We start from the raw sequence: 18,547 nt of genomic DNA, 5'->3' as shown, positions 1-18,547 counted from the left end.
AAAATATTTCATAGCAGGGACCCCATACAAGATTTGTGTCGTTAAAACGTTATTTTTTGTATTTCCATATTTTTCTTTATATTATATTTTATATTATAGTGGATGGTTTGAAATTGAAGGTCTCATGTCGCTTCTTTTGGGCTTGTTCTCATATACCTGATTGCGTGTTTCTTTCTCTCGCAAAACCTGGCAACACTGGTCACATCCGCTGAACCAGAATCATCTTATCTGGCCGGCATTTTCTTAAGGCTTTTGCCGGTGTCGTAGTTGGTATTATAGATAGATTATCACTTTTTTTTGTATTGACCTACAAATATAAACCAGACGCTTTTTGTTTTGTAACCGAGCGCCGTTAATCTGCAGCACGATGCCGGGATTCTCTGACAGAGATCGTGGCAGAGATAATAGGGGGTGAGTCGGTCAACTGACACATTCTACAGCTGAAAACACAGAAGGTTTAGGCCTGTCAGGCTGTCACAATCATTACATAATCGGATAACCGCAATGATTTGATATAATCGCAATTATTTTTGCATAATCGTTTCCATGTTGAAAAATGTTAAACATATTTTTCAAACATTGAAAATAATTGTGGAAATAGCAGATCTACAAGCTCACAAGGCATCGCGATGCAACGTGTTGTGAGCTTGTAGATCTGCTGTTTTCCGCTATCAATGTTTTTTTGGTTTTCTTTTGTTATTAAATGTCAGTCATTTATGTGTTTATTTAGGTTATTTAAAAAGCCAAATAGAAAAGTGATTTGTATTCATATACTTCAATGTTCAATGACAGAAACATAATTAAATTGTTAATCGCAATTAATTCAGTCTATCACTGAATTTCAGTGACAATTATTCGTCAGGTAAAATGTCATAATCATGACAGCCCTAGAGGGCTAACGTTTAATAGCCAAGTTTGCTGTTTGGTTTGTTTGGCCACGTCGCCCTGTTTTGCAAGATAAATTGATGTATAAAATTCTACGTCATGTGATGGCAGTGAACTTCGCCAATACACAACAAAATGCCGTTTATTTTAATTATTTACAAAGAGATTCTTTCTCCAGTTTTTGTATTGTTATTTGTTTTGTGGATATCATTAAAATGTCAGTACTGTGCCCTTAGATCAGTGGTTCTCTCAACCTGTGGGTCGGGACCCCCAGGGGGGTCCCCACATGATTCTGGGGGGGTGGGATCCCCAGATGACAATGATGTGACAATTTAAGGACTTTTAAACCCTTTTTAATACCTTGACATGACAATGTTTAAGAACGACTGGTTTGATCAACATGGAAAAAAGGCCCAAATAAGCAACTACACTTTAAGAAACAAGTAAAAAAAAACGCAACCTGCAACTAATATTTACAAGCGACTTTACAGACAAACAAGGCCAAAGTCGCTTATAATAAGCGGACATGGCAACCCTGCGTGTGACGCAGACATGGATATGGACAGATAAGATATGGACTTGTAAAGTAGCATTCTTTCTTTTACTTCCTTGTTGCGTGTGACTGGTTTTCAGCTGGTTTGGTTTTGTTTTTATACGTGCAAGACTAGTATACTAATGTCAAATCCACAACAGCTGCAATGAAATGCATATTTCACAGACTGTGGGTAATGGTCAATTTACTGGATCTCCCCATCCCCATGTTAGGCTTTTGATGACAAATTAAATAATAAAACCAGGATTGTCAAGTTTCTCCCTTTCCTTCTCCTGTGTTGCCAGTACTCCTGAGATAAATAAGCAACCCCACCAACAAAAACAAGCCAAATCTCGCAAGAGCAATAAGCCCAATCTAGCCTCGAAAGACAAGCCCAACAATATAGCCATATATTCCTAATACAAATACGTAGATCCATATATTATTCTAATAACTATGTATAATAATGTATGTTTTGGCTATTTATGATAACAGAATATGACATACATACTTGAGCGAGTTAAACTAAACCCCTTCGATATTGATATCACTGACTAGAGGGCAGACTGTCTGTCACACAATGTGACGCATTGTTCATTCACACTCCCCCAAACCTATTGGGAATAGATATACATCAAAGAGAAATGTTGGCTTGCTAGATTTGCCAAAGAAGCCTCCAAATTTTTATAACGGCCCATAAAACTGTAACCCGCAACTCAAGATTTTTTCCTGCAACTCTGGAAAAAGAAATAAGCCCAAAGCTGCAGTAAATAAGCAGACTTGGCAACACTGGCTGGCTGCAGAGTAGATGATTTGGTGAAGAAGTGGGAATTGATTACATTATCTTCTACATTATCTTGTTCCAGGTATGGTGGCGGACCACCACGTTTTGGTGGTGGTGGTGGTGGAGGAGGAGGAGGCAGCCGGGGTGGACCTCCTCCAGGGAAATTTGGAAACCCAGGTGACAGGCTGCGAAAGAAACACTGGAACCTTGATGAGCTCCCAAAATTCCAGAAGAATTTTTACCAGGAGCACCCAGATGTCACCCGCAGATCACTGGTAAGATATGGATGATGTTTTCTCTTTGTTGATGTCTTGTGTATACTTGCATGCATGGTATGCTTACTTGATTGTAGTTATTGATTTGTGTACTTTTCAATTACAGCAAGAGGTTGAGCAGTATCGCAGAAGCAAGGAAGTTACGGTGAAGGGCAGAGATTGCCCCAAGCCAATTGTCAAATTCCACGAGGCCACTTTTCCAAGTAAGATCCACATTACACCACCACCAGAATAATATGTCATTGTAATAATAGGTATATAGGCAATAGTTAAGCTTGCTTGGATGGATTGCCACCGGCATTTTATTTGTTTTGAGATATGCCCCACTATAGCTTGTTTAGAAACTCAAACTAATACTATCAACTAACAGTGTTTTTTTTTTTTTATAAATAATGACATTTTATTAAGACTTTTAGATTATGGGAAAAAAATAAAGGAAAGTACAGTAGACAGTAACTATGAAAACTAAAATACAGCAAACAATCACACAGAACAGGTTAAAAATGTAACAATTATAGAAAACAAGGTTTTAGGGCCTCTATTACAGCTGCCAGTCGCTTGATTTAATGCAGATTTACTCCCCATTTTATTAAGATTTGCCGCTAATTTGATAAGGAGACTGTACCGCTCAAAAGGAGTGTGAGATTATCTCAAGTGTAGGATGATGAGTAGTCTTCTGTTTGGATCAATTTTGTATGGGACTTTTAGTAAGGGCATGGACATGGTAATAAAAGGCCACCTGTCCATAACACGAGGCCAAAAGGCCTTACCTTATTAGAGTGACATATTGTAATTCCATATATTAAAGAGGCAGGGGCTTCAGAATACATGCATATTTCAAGATGGTGTCAGGAATGTTATATTTCAATTTGTCTTTCAGGCTACGTCATGGATATTATTGCCAAACAGAACTGGTCTGAACCAACTTCAATTCAGTCTCAGGGATGGCCACTTGCCCTAAGTGGCAAAGACATGGTTGGCATCGCTCAAACCGGGTCAGGAAAAACCCTCGCAGTAAGTAATTTTTCTAACTTTGTTAAGCCTGAGAAATGTGGTTTATTTAGGCTGGCTGTGTTAACTATAGTGTTTAAAGCAGTGGACAACTGGTCCCATTACTTCTGGTTTTCCATTCTACATGGTCAAACAGTTGCACCGCCTGTCCTACAAACTATTTCGCCCTTGTGTTGTGATGGCTGCACCCCAAGACTGACACAGACTGGGTTGGCAACCCAAGATCTGCACTCAGAGGAGCATACTTATCTAGTTGTGTATATGAGTAAAACATTTGGTTGAAACATGCTGTTATCTGTCTGTTGTAGTATTTGCTGCCTGCAATTGTGCACATCCAACATCAGCCTTTCCTGGAGCATGGGGATGGACCCATTGTAAGTACTTGATTCATGATGAAACATGCCTGTATTTGATTCCTTTGTGAATAGATGGCTCTTTTTTTTTTTTTTTTTGTTACAAAGTAGTTGTATGGCTCCATAGATGGTTTCCTATTAGTAGTGTCACAATTGGAATTGAAAACTAAATGAAAGCATGTCTAGAGAACTGATAAATGCAGTAACTGACCATCTCATCTAATGCAAGCAAGTGTTAAACTGACAAAATGAAAGTCAACACTGCCAATGGCAAGTCCAAGCTTGGAATATTTTTGTCCAGACACTTTTCAATACATCATGAAAATCCTCCTGCCTCCCTCAAGTCATGGCTTACCCTCGAGTACCCCTGTTGATTAAAAAAGGCAGAGTAAATTCATAAATGCATTAAATTACTTTAAAGTACTTGGTTCACATTTGATGCAAGGTTTCATTTTTAGGTATTAATTATCACTGAATCAGCATGCTTATAACGAATCTCTTGGAGGCTAGCCATCTATAACTAATACAATCTAGAGTAATGCACTTATATTCAAGCAGTGTGCTTCATCTGCCCTCTGAACAGTCTATTTTTGTTCCCCCAGTGTCTGGTGCTGGCTCCAACCCGGGAACTGGCTCAGCAAGTGCAGCAGGTTGCTGCTGAGTATGGCAGGGCCTCCCGTCTGAAGAGCACCTGCATCTACGGTGGAGCACCAAAAGGACCCCAGATCAGAGACCTCGAGAGAGGTACAATTAAGCTTCCAATGCATTGATGCTGTTCTATTCATTTAGTCATTGTCATTGGCTCATCATTATGGTTAGAAAACTTCAGACTGATGAATTTCTGTGTTTTTGTTTTGGTGTGTTTTTGTTTGGGTAAAAGCATTTTTTTCTCCACAAAGAATATTTAACATAATCCTTTATTTTAGGTGTTGAGATTTGCATCGCTACCCCGGGGCGACTCATTGACTTCCTGGAGTGTGGAAAGACTAACCTGCGACGTTGCACCTACCTGGTGCTGGACGAAGCCGATCGTATGCTGGACATGGGCTTTGAGCCACAAATCCGCAAAATAGTAGACCAAATTCGGGTATGTAGTCCCTTAATTTTATCACGCTTTGCATAGAGGTCGTCTCAGAATAAATGCTGTAGATTATTAACCATACTTCCATCTGTCCCTTTTCAAGAATTGATCATGGGGGTTTCCAGCAACTTACTGGGTTCTAAATGTACTTTGAGTTTGCATAAACACATTTTTGGTTGGTTGAATATGACTTTTCCTCGCCTCCAGCCGGATCGTCAGACGTTGATGTGGAGTGCCACTTGGCCTAAGGAGGTTCGCCAGCTGGCTGAGGACTTCCTGAAGGACTACGTCCAAATCAATGTCGGTGCACTCCAGCTCAGCGCCAACCACAATATCTTGCAGATTGTTGACGTCTGCAATGACATGGAGAAAGAGGACAAGTGAGTAGCTGACTCCCCAACTCACTAGAATTACTGAAGTGAAGAAGGAATCTTGTATAATACCAGATAGTATTGGAATTTCTTTACATCATTGTGTGACTTCTTAGCAGGCAATATATTACCAAAACAAAGAGCAGAACTCATTCTTCTTTACAGCCTCATCATGGGGAAACACTTTTATTTTATTGGAGAAGCAGTCTTTTTAACAGGCTACCATTCTTGTCCTCTTCAGACTCCTCCGTCTGCTGGAGGAGATCATGAGTGAGAAAGAGAATAAAACCATTATCTTTGTGGAGACCAAGAGGCGCTGTGATGAGATCACCAGGAGGATGAGAAGAGATGGGTAAGGATCCACTTTTTCATGCCAACATCAAGGATATGTTTTCCCTTGTTCTAAAATAATTACTACTCCTAGCGTATTCTCAATCAGTAGCAGACACAAGTTGTAAAAAAAAAAAAAAAAAAAAGATTAATGGTACTGTCACACCTACTGTAACTTCTTTTTGCAATGGTTTTCAATGGGAACAGACAGAGCGGTTTGTTGCCCTTTGACATCTTTCCGTGTGTTGCGTACACCTTGCGTTTATGCATTCTAGGCGCCAGGGCTCCTCCAATAGATAAAAAGTCTAATTGAAGCAGATAAATGCTTGAGACCGTTGCTGCTTTCCCCCTCTGTCCAATCGGATGAGTCGAAGGTGGACCGGCTTGGCAACGTCAAGACAGAAGGTGCTGCAAGTTTTTAGGCTACTCTGGCTGCACAAAACAGGTGGCCGCGCACAGCCTGAGTTCATCAGCCTGCACCAGTGTGCAGGCATATCCGTACCCTTAAAAGGGTGTTTCACAGCCTTTTTCACTAAAGACATAATTATGTAGAATTTCTAGACTACGTTAACATTTTAATACAATGTTCGGAAATTAGTCAAATTAGACGGTTTCGCTGGGAACTAATATTAGGTGCAGCAGAACACCACCTTTGCTTGGCAGTGAAGTGGTGCAGTTGATACAACAATGCTAGTTGTAAACATGTCATTAGTCTGTTGACCGTGCTGTCTCTCTCCTGAGCAGAAATCCCTGTCACACTTTTGTGGGCGTGTACCCCCACTTTCCCAGATCATTTAGAAAATAATCAGAAAAACAACATTAAAAAAATGCAATAGATTTTGTGGATTGTGATGCTTGCTAAAATGTTTTGATATATTTAAGCCTTATAGACCACCCCCTAGGCCTAACATTTTCTTTTTTATAACACTAAGCAGTCTTCTGTGTGTGTCTGAAATACTGCCAAAGTTATGCTGAAAAGTTTCCCCCAGTGATTTCACTAGGATAGCATCTGAATTTGAAAACTGCAACCATTGCTTTAGTTTGTTAGCCAATACCCTCGGTGTCTGTGACATTATCCTAGTTGGCTACGTTTACGTAAAAGGAGCAATGGCAGCCATAGACTGTATGGGCATGTCAGGCTTTGGCTCACAAAATGCCATGAATGCCCTGGGCCTACAACATGCAATAACGACAATGAACTGCACATTTAGCAGACCAAACAGTGTGAGTTTTTTTCTTCAATGTTCTGGTCACATGCATGTAGTGTTTCATTGTTCATGTTTTCTGATGTGCATTGTTTGTCAACCACAGCTGGCCAGCAATGGGCATTCATGGAGATAAGAGCCAGCAAGAAAGGGACTGGGTTCTCAATGGTATGTTCTGAGAATATTACACTATTTCTTCACAGTGCACATTATTGTTGCAGTCAATAGTCCACATATGGACCTTTTTAAATAAATCATTCTACATTATATACTAAAATGCAGCTAATTCATTATTTCCCCAGAGTTCAAATACGGAAAGGCACCAATCCTCATTGCTACTGACGTGGCCTCCCGTGGACTAGGTCAGTATATCTTTGACTAGCCCCATTTGTTGTCACTCTTCAATGTTACACAGTTTTTAAAGAAAGTGTTTTTGCTTTCTTTAACTTTTCTATGCATTTTCTGAGTTTTTCTCACCTAAAGGTGCAGTCTTTGTGGCAGGCGCTAGGCATGACAGTTCCAGGCCTCGAGAGGGAGAAGGAGGACATATTGGAAGTGCTCCACTGGCTTGCCACCCAGTGGGCCTAGAGAGGTGAAAGCACTTGTGTGCCAGTAATCATCAAAAGGCGGTGTGGCTAAGCCTTTGTCCTTTTATTACACGCACACTCTGTTCTCTTTCCATGGATTTTAAGGACCAATACCAGCCAGCCAGCCACTGTTTCCAACTCAAACGTAAAAAAAAAGATGCTTGATGCTGTGACTTTTGCCTTGCATGCTGTTTTGTTAGAGAGCACTGTATCGCAAGTCACTTGTTTGAGATTTGGAACAATTGTTATCTTCGGAGCTTGTACCAAATAGCATGGGTGTTTGCGAGCCTGTCTAAGCTTTCCGATGTTGTTTTTGTTTCCTCAAAGGGCTGGTTTTCATGAAATGGAGAGAGCAGGTTTATACCTATTGTGTAAGTCATTGGAATTGGTGACACCTGGCACATGTGTTTAAGGGGTTGTGGGGGTGGCATCTAGTGAGAGAGAGAGAATGAGACAGCTCAAAAACCAAAGTTCCTCCCTCGCCTGCGTTTTAAAGTCATGTCGAGACCTGCCAACGAGAGACATTTTCTCAAGTGAACACTGGCTTCTGGGAAGATCTTGCCTTGACAATACTGAGGGGGGGAGGGGGCGTTGCACTATGCTTTTTGAAGGGTCTCACTGGTTCAGTAGTTGGGCCTTTTTCATTTTCTTTTTCGGGGCCCCTGTCAAATTAGCTCACGGTCCATTAGGTCTTGGCAAGATGTGCAGTGTGGCCTTTAGTAGCAAGCTTCTTATGAGTATGTACAGGGGGAAAAAAGGACCTTCAGAAACATACCTTTGAAAGGTCAGATATTGGCACATGAGGAGGCCCCAGTGCACATAGTGGCCCAACTGCATAGAAGCTCCTGGATGTCACTTGACAATTTGTGGGGGATTTCGCTGCATTGGGAAAGGACTAGTGAATGCATACTCCTTTATGGTAAGACTTCAAATCGTTTTGTTTTTTTGTTTTTTTTGCTTTTTCCTCCCTTGGTAACAAAAGGGAATGTCGTTTGGATGTTATTGATTATGGTAAGCAACTGGAGTGTGCATCGTTTCTCTCTTCCCACAGTAGTATTCCCATGGAGTAGCTGTGTATGTACTATTTTCCAATGTTTTAACGTATTTCCTCCGCAGCCTAATCTAATAACCACTCCACCCTCCCCCCGACCTCCACTGTTGCTAACTCGTTGTCCCTTTGATCTGGCTGTTGTGGTGTGCAAAATCCCATGTGGCGAACTCCTTTTGTTTTGCCACACTGCAACACTTTCACAGATGTGGAGGATGTGAAATTTGTCATCAATTATGACTACCCTAACTCCTCTGAGGATTATATCCATCGTATTGGACGCACGGCCCGCAGTCAAAAAACGGGCACGGCCTACACCTTCTTCACCCCCAACAACATGAAACAGGCTGGTGACCTGATCTCTGTGCTCCGTGAGGCCAACCAGGCCATCAACCCCAAGCTGATCCAGATGGCAGAGGACAGAGGAGGTAAATACACATAAACACACAGTGATATCCAATGTGTGATGTCTTTACATTAATAGATTTGGAGCTTTTCAAAATGTTTTTGAGCTAATGTGAGTGAAATTATCTCCATTCCCAATGCATCCTGTTTCCGATTAAACATATACTTTATTGGGTGTAATGCAATACACACTGCACATTATATGACAGAATTTCGGACACAGATGCTAATCGATGGTCCTATTCAACGGCTTGCTGTGTAATGACCTCAAGAGTTGGAAGTCATTCATAGATACTTGCGCTGCAATGTGTGGAAGTAATTCTTGTGTCTTCTCTCTTCATTTCCTTCCCTCGCCCTATTTTCTCTTCTCCAGGTCGTGGAAGGGGGGGAAGAAGTGGCTACAAGGATGACCGCCGGGATAGGTATTCTGGGGGAGGGAGGAGTAATAACTTTGGTGGTGGTGGTAGCTACAGGGATCGAGACAACGATAGGGGGTTCGGCGGCGGGCCAAAGGGCGCCTTTGCCGGCAGTAAGAACCAAAATGGTGGAAACTACGGCGGAAACGGTGGTAGCTCTAGTGGTAACTATGGCAACAGCTATAACAACGGCAACGGACAGGGTAGTTTCGGTGCTCCCGCAAACCAGGTGGCTGCCTTTGGTAATCAAAACTTCCAGGGCCCACCTCAGTTTGGGGGAGTGCAGAGGGCCGCTCAGAACGGAATGAACCATCCACCATTCCCTTTCAACGCTCAGCAGCCACCACCGCAGACCCCACAGCCACCACCACCACCACCAATGGTGCCGTACCCCATGCCACCACCTTTCCCTCAGTAGATGTAATACACAATGCACAATATTCTGAACCAATTTGATTTTGTTTTTCTCTCTTGTCTTGAAATCTTATAGTATGATGATTATTATCCTTTGTACTGTTTAACTTTTTTTTTGCTTACAGCAGCGTTGGAATTATTCAGTAACCCAGAAAGGGTGTCATAGACAAGTCTCCTGTAGTGCAACTATAACTGCTGCACTTTACTTGACTGTTTTATTTGTTACATTCCTCAGTAATTTATTTTTACTAGGTAATGCAATGTTTTGAGTTTGTGGTATGTTTAAAGTGATATGTTATGAAGATCGTATACAAAAGGGCATGCATGGCCCTTTTCAAATAAAAAATAAAACCCATATTATGTGTTTTGTCTTTGTGGGCAGAGTTATTATGGGTGGGTTTTTCAATAAATAGTACACTTATAATATAATATTAATATTCAAACAATTAGGTATTTGACATGAACAAAACCAGAGTTAAAATGTTCTACAATATTTACCACCATATGAGTTTTTATATAGGGCATAGCGGTTTGATTGATTGATTAAATACTTTATTTGAAGTTTGCAGACAAAAATCACATGAAAGTACAGTTCAGATACTAGGTCAACTAAACAGGATTTAAAAAAAGCCCATATCAAGAAAGCCACTAGCTTGTTTCAATTGGGGTCCTCTTGTACTCAATTCATAGTGACAGACAGACATAGGCCTACACTACTATGCAGAACATATAAACAGTTTAGAAATGAAAATAAGAAATATCCACAGTAAAAGTACAGCGGTGGCGAACGTGTTGTGGTTCCACAGATAAAAGGTCCAATACTTTCCCAGAAAATATTTATATTAATTATTTTAAGGCTGGAACCAAGCCATCCAGGCTTCCTGGTGAATCATGACCATACATTTGATTCTGTGTCAAAGAAAATGTGAAAACTGCAAAAAAAGGGGTTTTCATTAAATATAGTATATAATTCAATATATATAAATTACTTTTAATGCAGTCATGGAATGGGTTGAAATCCAATACTGGCTTAGAGCCTCGGAACTGATGATGGGGAAAGTGACAAACTGGATAATGTATGTTAACTAACTCCAGAAGGTGGCAGTAAAAGGCAAGCAACCCTAAGAAGCATGTTTTTCAGTTCCGGGGTTATTTTTCTTGGGTTCCGGGTTAATTTTATTCTATTATGTGTTTACATGTGTATGCAGTGTATGTTTTTGCGAGCTCTTAGTAATGACTCTATGATGTGGAATTTGCATATCACTGGACAGTGGACACTATTATTGTTTGTATGGTCGCGAAGGCAAATTATATTTTAGATGCACAAATAAGTTGAACAAATTGGAGGAAACTTGGAGGAGTTAATCGTCAGACAGTGGGGCAAAGCTGAAGAAACGACTGGCCTTTTGTCTCTGAAGCGGTCAGGTTCATCAAAGTATGTTTGTCCTCTCAACATGTTCGCTTACTCTGTCAGACGTTGCCTAATAAAGCGCCAGAGCCTCATTAAAACGCCACAGTGCAGAATAGCACCGGCTGTGACTCCCAGAAGATGGCGCTGTACAGCAACAGGCTCTGCAAATGGTCCTTCAGAAGACCACATCCAAGCATTACTGCAGCTCACTGCTGACAGGTAGGGCTGTCTGTCACCATTACACATTTAGTTGAGGATTAATTGACTCTCAAATAATTGCGATTAATTATTTAATTGTGTGTTTGGCATTGAACATTGGAACATATAAATACAAAAACAAATGTTTGCCCTTTTGGCTTCATAATCAAAAATTTCACAGGGCAGATATGACAAATTACTTAGATATACATTTATCAACATTGAAACGATTATGGAAAAATAATTGCAATTAGACTATTATGTAATAATTGTGACAGGCCTACATGACAGGTTCTACCTACCACCTGGCCACTCGCTTCAGCATGGGACAGGATGCAACTATGGACCCCTGGGCACGGAACTCAAGAAAAACATGCTGGATCAGTGGTGGCACTCGGTGACGAGGTCCAAAGAAGTGCAGGTGTTTGGGATAAACACCATACAGGAGAAATCCATTGATGGGGATGGACAGTTGAAGGTTGTCAATATGGAGACTTTGAACCAAGCGTTTAACCTGCAAGACTTGAACAAGGACCAACTAATTCAGAGGTTAAAGACACTTCTTGGAAACGCTGTGTCTCTGAGAACAGGCCTTCTCCAAGGTAGTGTTCTCTATTCTAAAAGTAAACATCTAAAAGTGATAAGATTCTTATGCCATGGTTTGAGCTGTGATATTTATAAAGGAATATAATTATGCTTTAACGCTGAAACAGACTACCACCAATACACCTTAACTGCTGTTCTAAAACTTTTTCATATGAAGGACCCTCAAATTAATCTTTATTTGGCTAAAAATACTTTGTGCCCCCCTCCCCCATACAAGATTTTTGTTGTTAGCTTGCAGATGAGCCATTTTTAAATAGCCGAGGTACTGTATAGGGTTAAAGTGTTTGAACTGATTTTGATGCTATGTTAACTCATTTTGCTTTTGACCCCCTGCTTTGACCCCCTCTCAAGGACCCCCCGGGGGTCTCCGTACCCCACTTTGCCTTAACGCATTGTGCGTCATTTCTGTGGTCTTTTTATTCTAAGGTGCCTTGGAACAGTATATCCCATCTTTGGAGCTGGTGAAGAGGAAGCTCCCCTTTGGTCTGGCTGAGACTGGCTCATGTTTTCAGTCCTCAGATCAACTTGGCTGGTGAGGGTCTTCTTGTCTCAACAATCTGCTCAGTTTTGCTGACAATGACACCAGTAATTGCTGCCTCTGTGTTGCTCATTTTATATATAATATGTAAAAGTTGCAGACAGTTCTTTGTATGCAAACAAGGAAATCATAGCATGAAGCTACATAATGATTTGTATCACTCGGATGGTCATTGGTCAGTAAAACACTGACCTGATGTAAATAATAGACAACAGTAAATCACATTAAATGTTAATAACAAAGTAGTAGGAGAGCAGCACATCCTGGTGGCTGAAACTGGTAGCTGTGCCTTGACATACTCTCTCATCTATATTGTCTCTGTCCAAAACTGTTACTTTTCAGGATTCAAATACAAAAGTAGCACGTCGCTTTGCAGTGCGTTTCACGCCGTGTTTTGCACCGCGTCTCGAGCTTGTGGATCTGCTACTTTTGATGCTTTTGTGTGACACTGTAGTATGATCAATTGGGCTTTAATTTACAAAAAAAAAAGAAGTTAAAATATGGAGATAAGAGGTTTATGCCCGACAACAACAATATTTATTTTTTCCTCTTCCAGCCCAGCAGAAGTCACTCAGACATCACTTGTTTGGTTCTGCTCTCCCCGTACAGCCTCCCAGTGGCTGGACCACTGGGCACGACAGCGGCTGCAGTGGTGGAGGAAGGTGAGTGTACCGTCGCTGTCGGGCAGAAATATCCATGTTCTAACTGTTTGTGTTTTTTTCGTAAATTAACGCCCTACTTGATCACACTACAGCGTCACATAAAAGTCTGCAAGCTCGAAACCCGGCGCAAAGCGACGCATTTTGAGCTTGTCGATCTACTACTTTTGCAATTCTTTTATTTGAATACTGAAAAATAATAGTTTTGGACATATGAGGTTTCCACCCGACTGAGACGATATGTGGCATGTGTCCCCTGTAAAATTCATTTTGATTTGATGTTTTTGTTATTTTGTGTTTTGAACATGAAAAAAAGAAAGAATAATAATTCACTGTTTGTTGCAGAAACTAGATCCCCCACCAAATTAGGTATGAATGGTCTCGTGAGTCATGTGACAATGAAACAGGATTTTGATACTCACACACAGGTTGTGGGCAGGGCCTATTTCTTTAAAAAAAAGCCATATATCGTGAATGCAACATCCAATCATCCCCTCATTGGAATCGCACGTTGAGAGGCCTCTAGCACATTTCTGATACAGCTTTCCTACATGCAAACAGGCCAGCGCATGATTGGATATGATTAGATAAGACACACCAAAGAAGAAAAGACCGTCCACTTCTTAAATGGAATGCCCATCTGGTCCACAGTGCTCTAATTGTTTTTATGTTATAGAATTATATTTATATGCCTACTTGGGGCCATGCAAGTCGGGAATACACACCCCCACCCATTGTACAATACTCCTGTGATCTGATGTACTCGTTGCACCCGTTGTCAGCTCCACGCACATTGCGTTTTTCTTCGCACCGCTGCTTTCGTTTGCTTACTTCACCAATGACCACAGCTTCTGTTTCATTGCACACATTGCCACATATATTGGTGACGCCTGACGCAAACATTATGCAAAGCTCGGGCAATTAATTAAAGGACAAGTCCGGACTAAAATAACATATAGCCTTTTTCCCTACTAAAAAAGGCTATACGTTATTTCAGGCCGACGTGTCGGTTTGGCCAATCGGGGACTTAGCGGCACTGTGGCTAAGCAGCACAAACGTGACACGAAGCATCACCAATCTGTGAAGCCAACTGGCCAATCAGGGAAGCCAATGCACTCTTTTCTATCCTCTATAGTTTGCCGTGGCTCCATCGGACTTCAGTTGCAGCGACATCCCTGAGGATGAACTGGGAGGGAGGGCATCTCGTGGCATTAAGATTGTCTATAGTTTCCCATGGGGAGAGGAGCCTCTGGAGACACTGTGGAGCCGAGGAGACACTGAGCTGCTGCAGACACACGGGGACATCCGCACCAAGCTACAGGTCAGGGTGCTAAACTGAGCTTCTACCACATTTCTGAACTCCACAAGGACTTTAGACGTGGTAGAAAATGGAATTCTGTGACTTAAGAGCAAGAATGCTAAAAATGGGATTTAAATTATAGTGTTTAAGCTATTTGGTCTATCTGGAATTTTGTTTTACTGTATAACCCTTTTTCCACTATGGCACTATGGATACTCTCATATTCACATTATGATAAATACGCTTTTATAGCTCAACGTGTGGCAATGACCACACTTGATGATTGATGATGTTTTGGTTTGTAAGCAAATGAACACGAAACGCATTTTACCTTTTAATAAAAGTCTGCTATTCAATGTCTTATGTCACAGCTGTTTAATTTTGAATGTGATTTTGATTGCATTGTTGGACTTGAGGAACACACGTGTCATTCTTATTATGTTTTAGTGTCGGGACGGGCGGAAGTTTGTGGTTCCGCATGTTGTTTCTGTAACTGGGAACATGGACCGTGGATTAATGGCCTACTTGGACAATTCACTTCAGCAGCTGAAGAAAGCAGATAGCAAGCAGAAACAACACCAGAGAAAGGTGACTATCAGTTTAAACTGGAACCTTTTACAGTGTAATTATTAACACATATACGTATATTTTATATCTATAATCATTTTGCTGTTGACAACAATTTAATTAGCTTACACTATGGCCTGACACAAAATGTGTCATAATTTCATCTTATTTAAAACTACAATCTGTGAATTATTTGAATGAATAAAATGTTATATTAGAAATGTGTACTGTATGGAAGAGAGGTGGTCTCCCTACTGTTGCATTGAGAAATGTTATCTAACTTTTGAAAACCGATTAACGCTGGGAACCCAGCGTTGTGCTTTATTGGGCGTTCGACTGTTCTCGCCAAACCTGGCCAAAGCAGGATGTGTGGTCAATGCGTTTCAATGAGAGTGTGTGTGTAAAAACGTAATCTTGGGGGGCGTCACATGCACGTGTACTTATGCTTGTGCGCCTGGTGGGTTTCAAGTGTAACACCACTATACTTTGATTTATTTTTTAATCTTGGACCCAGGGAGAACTGATTATCTGGTCACACTCTTTTAGTGAGAAGAGAGAGGATAGAGGTAGAGTAAAAGCAGGAGAGAAAAGAAAAAATAGAAACGGGTCAAACATCAAATCAAAAGATATATTCATATATACAGTACAGATAGCTTGTGTAGTAGTTGGTGAACATGATGTTTAGAACATTAGCAAAGACGGATGCATGCTGGTGGACTCGAACCTCTAGACTACGCGTTGGTAGGCAGGTAATTTACCACTGCACCACCCGAGTGCCCCATGTGTTCAGCGTTCTTAAGGTGCCGTTCACTAGGCCTAACATGAAGTTATAGTGGTCAAAAAAGACACATTACAGACAAACTGTCACCATGGCGGTCAGGTCAGTGCTCTGCTGAGCACATTTTCTAGTTTTAGGATATGTTTTTTTCTCACTTCAGTTTTGGTTTCAGGTTCTGAAGTTGCATCCAGTTTTGGCTCCAGTCAAGGTAGCTTTGGACATGGGCAAGGGAGCAACTGTGGAGCTCAGACAGGTAAGAAAGTGGGAGATAGATAGATTGATGGATTAATTCAACTGAAAACAGCACTCAGGTGTAATACAATTGGCACGATTCAACCAAACCTGATTATTTTATTTTATTGGTCATTACTCATGATGCAATGATTATTTTGTAGATTAGTGATGTCTTGCGATTGGAGTTCCTGGAGGCTGGGATCTCTGTTTGGCCTGGGTATCTAGAAACAATGCCAACATCAATGGAGCAGCTGAACACCAGGTAAAACGCCACAAAGATTAAAATTGATTAAAAAATATATTTTTATTGTGCCCACCGTAAAGCAACCTATTGCCCCAGCTCAAGAAAATAATATGGTTATTAGCAATTATAAAGACTTTTTTTAAATAATGTGTACATAGATTGACCTTTATTGAGCCCTGTGGGGGAATTCAGTTGATGCCAGGCTAAATTACTAAAAAGAACTGATGACCCTCTCTCCCCATTCACATACATTTGTTACTTTCTTGTCTTAAATGCACGTTTGGCTCCTTCTTTGATTCCAAAATGTTAGTGATTAGAGAGAAAACGTATACGGAGTAGCATTCTGCTAATTTTGTGTGTGTGCGTGTGTGTGTGTCTTTTCAGGTATGATGAGATGGGGGTTCTCTTCTCCATGCTGATAGGTGAAAATACACTGGAAAGTGGCCTGCTGCAGGTCCGCAGCAGAGACACCACTATCAAGGAGACTATGCACATATCTGAGGTCAAGAACTTTCTCACCAGATACATATCTGCTGCTGACATCTGAATTGGATTTTTTTCTAAAGGTGCTAAGTGGCAAATTACATATTTCTGTATGTTTTGGTGCTTTTTACCCCTTCTTCTCCCCAATTTAGTCGTTATGCCAATTGATTCCTCCCCACACACATTTGTGTGTTGTCACTGCTGTTGTGTCCTACTGACTCACCTGCCAGTGAGGAGCCCCCACTGGGAGGACATAGAGCCTTCGTCCTACTCCTCCCGCGCAACACTCCCTGCTGACAGGCGCCGCCCCATCCTGTAGGAGGACCTGCAGTGACAATTATCACCCTCCCCGCCTGGCTTCCCTCCCCGGGGCCACGGGCCAATTGTGCTCATATAGAAGCTCGACCAAGCCGGATGCACCACAGTGGATTCGAAAGCATAACCTCCGCTGTGGTGGGCAGGCACTTAACCACTGCGCCACCCGAGCACCTCTAAATGACGTATTTTCAAAAGGGTGTTGAAGCAAGTCATGGTAAAACGTTTTCACCAAACCATAAATTTGATTTTAGTGAAGCATAGTTGAAGAAGTGGACATATTGTGACCAGACATTCAGTCATTACAGATGTACATGTATTTGTCAGTGGACGTCTGTGGCCATTTAAAATGCCCCCTACAAGAAAAATGCACACGACAAATATTGTCACAGCAGTTGTCATCGGGGGAGGTGGGGAGCACTGTAGTAGGAACCAATGTCAATGTTTTTGAAAGGATGGCCGGTTGGCCCGACTAACTGGCTTTGACTAAAGTGTCCATGGTGTGAACGCAGGCCATCACTGAACACGGATTATAGATCCGTAAATTGTAACACAACGCAATAGTGTTATTGTGGATAGTAGGGATGGAACGTAAAAGGTATGTAAAAATGTCTTGTTTGGTATTTCTCTCATGCCTCAAAGTATAAACTTATGAAAAGAGGGTAGGAAATGCACATCCCCACAGTTTCCTTAAACACGGTGCTGGACCCACAAATAATCAAGTAATGAAGCCCCTCATGGGCGAAAACGTTCACTTTTGGTTCAAATAATAAAAAAGACGGGAGAGCAGCCTATCGTGTGCGAACATTCACTTTTTCTTCAAAGTGTAAACTTTCCATTAAAGTGTGTCCCCTTTTCACTTTTAAATGTTTTAATTACTTTCTGACAAGTTATATTGTGCCTTAAATGTGCCTAGGAAGACATTTCCAGATGAAACTGATCACTAGCTGTAAACAAATAACTGTTAAAGAAAAGATGTAAGGTGAAGGAGATACTTTACAAGTGTGGAAGTTTATTTAGAGAAATATTTAAATGTTTTATGAAAATACTTGTTGTTGTTTTTTTGTCTGAATTTGAATGTGAATTTGATCAATTAAAAGAAACAGACAATGCAGCTACGTCAATAATGATAACATCTGATGATTATAAATGATGATGACTGTATTCAGTGGCCTTCCATTACCTTTTACTTCAACAGTAACGTGATTGTAATGGGATCATAGTTTTACATAGCTACAGTCAGTACATCATCCAAATGAACAATTGTGACTTTAGAGCAGGGGTCTTCAACAGGGGGTCCGGGACCCCTAGGGGGTCCTCAGAGTTACTACAGGGGGTCCACCAAATCTTTGTGTGATGATTTATTTATTTTTTTACATTAACCAGTTCAACCCTAGCATCCCTTTTCTGAGGAGAACTTTAGCCAAAAATAGCAGATCTACAAGCTCACAGCGCCTCGCAGCGAGGCGTTTTAAAAAAAAATCTGAAACAACATTATAGAGGTCCCTGCTTCATCT

General features: G+C 41.1%; 2 protein-coding genes across 2 annotated transcripts; both read left to right on the top strand.

The window, feature by feature from the left end:
- Positions 1–203: 203 nt before the first annotated feature.
- Positions 204–10,054, top strand: LOC311053172 (putative ATP-dependent RNA helicase DDX5). Its single transcript, XM_084068622.1, has 13 exons — positions 204–411; positions 2,284–2,476; positions 2,583–2,679; positions 3,357–3,490; positions 3,796–3,861; positions 4,443–4,584; positions 4,767–4,927; positions 5,129–5,301; positions 5,534–5,644; positions 6,934–6,995; positions 7,130–7,189; positions 8,669–8,890; positions 9,241–10,054. The coding sequence occupies exons 1-13, from the start codon at positions 368–370 to the stop codon at positions 9,699–9,701; spliced, it is 1,926 nt and encodes a 641-aa protein (XP_083924748.1). The 5' UTR covers positions 204–367; the 3' UTR covers positions 9,702–10,054.
- An 846-nt stretch (positions 10,055–10,900) lies between these two features.
- On the top strand, positions 10,901–18,017 carry polg2 (polymerase (DNA directed), gamma 2, accessory subunit). Its single transcript, XM_084047340.1, has 9 exons — positions 10,901–11,327; positions 11,598–11,908; positions 12,339–12,444; positions 13,007–13,112; positions 14,245–14,430; positions 14,857–14,997; positions 15,927–16,007; positions 16,150–16,250; positions 16,617–18,017. Exons 1-9 carry the CDS (start codon positions 11,152–11,154, stop codon positions 16,777–16,779), a joined length of 1,371 nt encoding a protein of 456 aa, XP_083903466.1. The 5' UTR covers positions 10,901–11,151; the 3' UTR covers positions 16,780–18,017.
- The last annotated feature ends 530 nt before the right edge of the window (positions 18,018–18,547 follow it).

This window comes from Gymnoscopelus microlampas (genome assembly GCF_963454915.1).
Source record: "Gymnoscopelus microlampas genome assembly, chromosome: 2".
Classification (NCBI taxonomy): Eukaryota; Metazoa; Chordata; class Actinopteri; order Myctophiformes; family Myctophidae; genus Gymnoscopelus; species Gymnoscopelus microlampas.
Note: the sequence above shows the minus strand (reverse complement) of the source record. Positions and strands in the feature narration are given on the sequence as shown.

Excerpts from the sequence above, each read along its gene's own strand:
- LOC311053172 (XM_084068622.1), top strand. The coding sequence starts at position 368 with ATGCCGGGATTCTCTGACAGAGATCGTGGCAGAGATAATAGGGG. Across the intron at positions 2,477-2,582 it reads ATGTCACCCGCAGATCACTG|CAAGAGGTTGAGCAGTATCG; the intron begins GTAAGATATGGA and ends TTTCAATTACAG. Across the intron at positions 5,302-5,533 it reads GACATGGAGAAAGAGGACAA|ACTCCTCCGTCTGCTGGAGG; the intron begins GTGAGTAGCTGA and ends TGTCCTCTTCAG.
- polg2 (XM_084047340.1), top strand. The coding sequence starts at position 11,152 with ATGTTCGCTTACTCTGTCAGACGTTGCCTAATAAAGCGCCAGAGCCTC. Across the intron at positions 11,328-11,597 it reads CTGCAGCTCACTGCTGACAG|GTTCTACCTACCACCTGGCC; the intron begins GTAGGGCTGTCT and ends CCTACATGACAG. Across the intron at positions 13,113-14,244 it reads GGCTGCAGTGGTGGAGGAAG|TTTGCCGTGGCTCCATCGGA; the intron begins GTGAGTGTACCG and ends TATCCTCTATAG.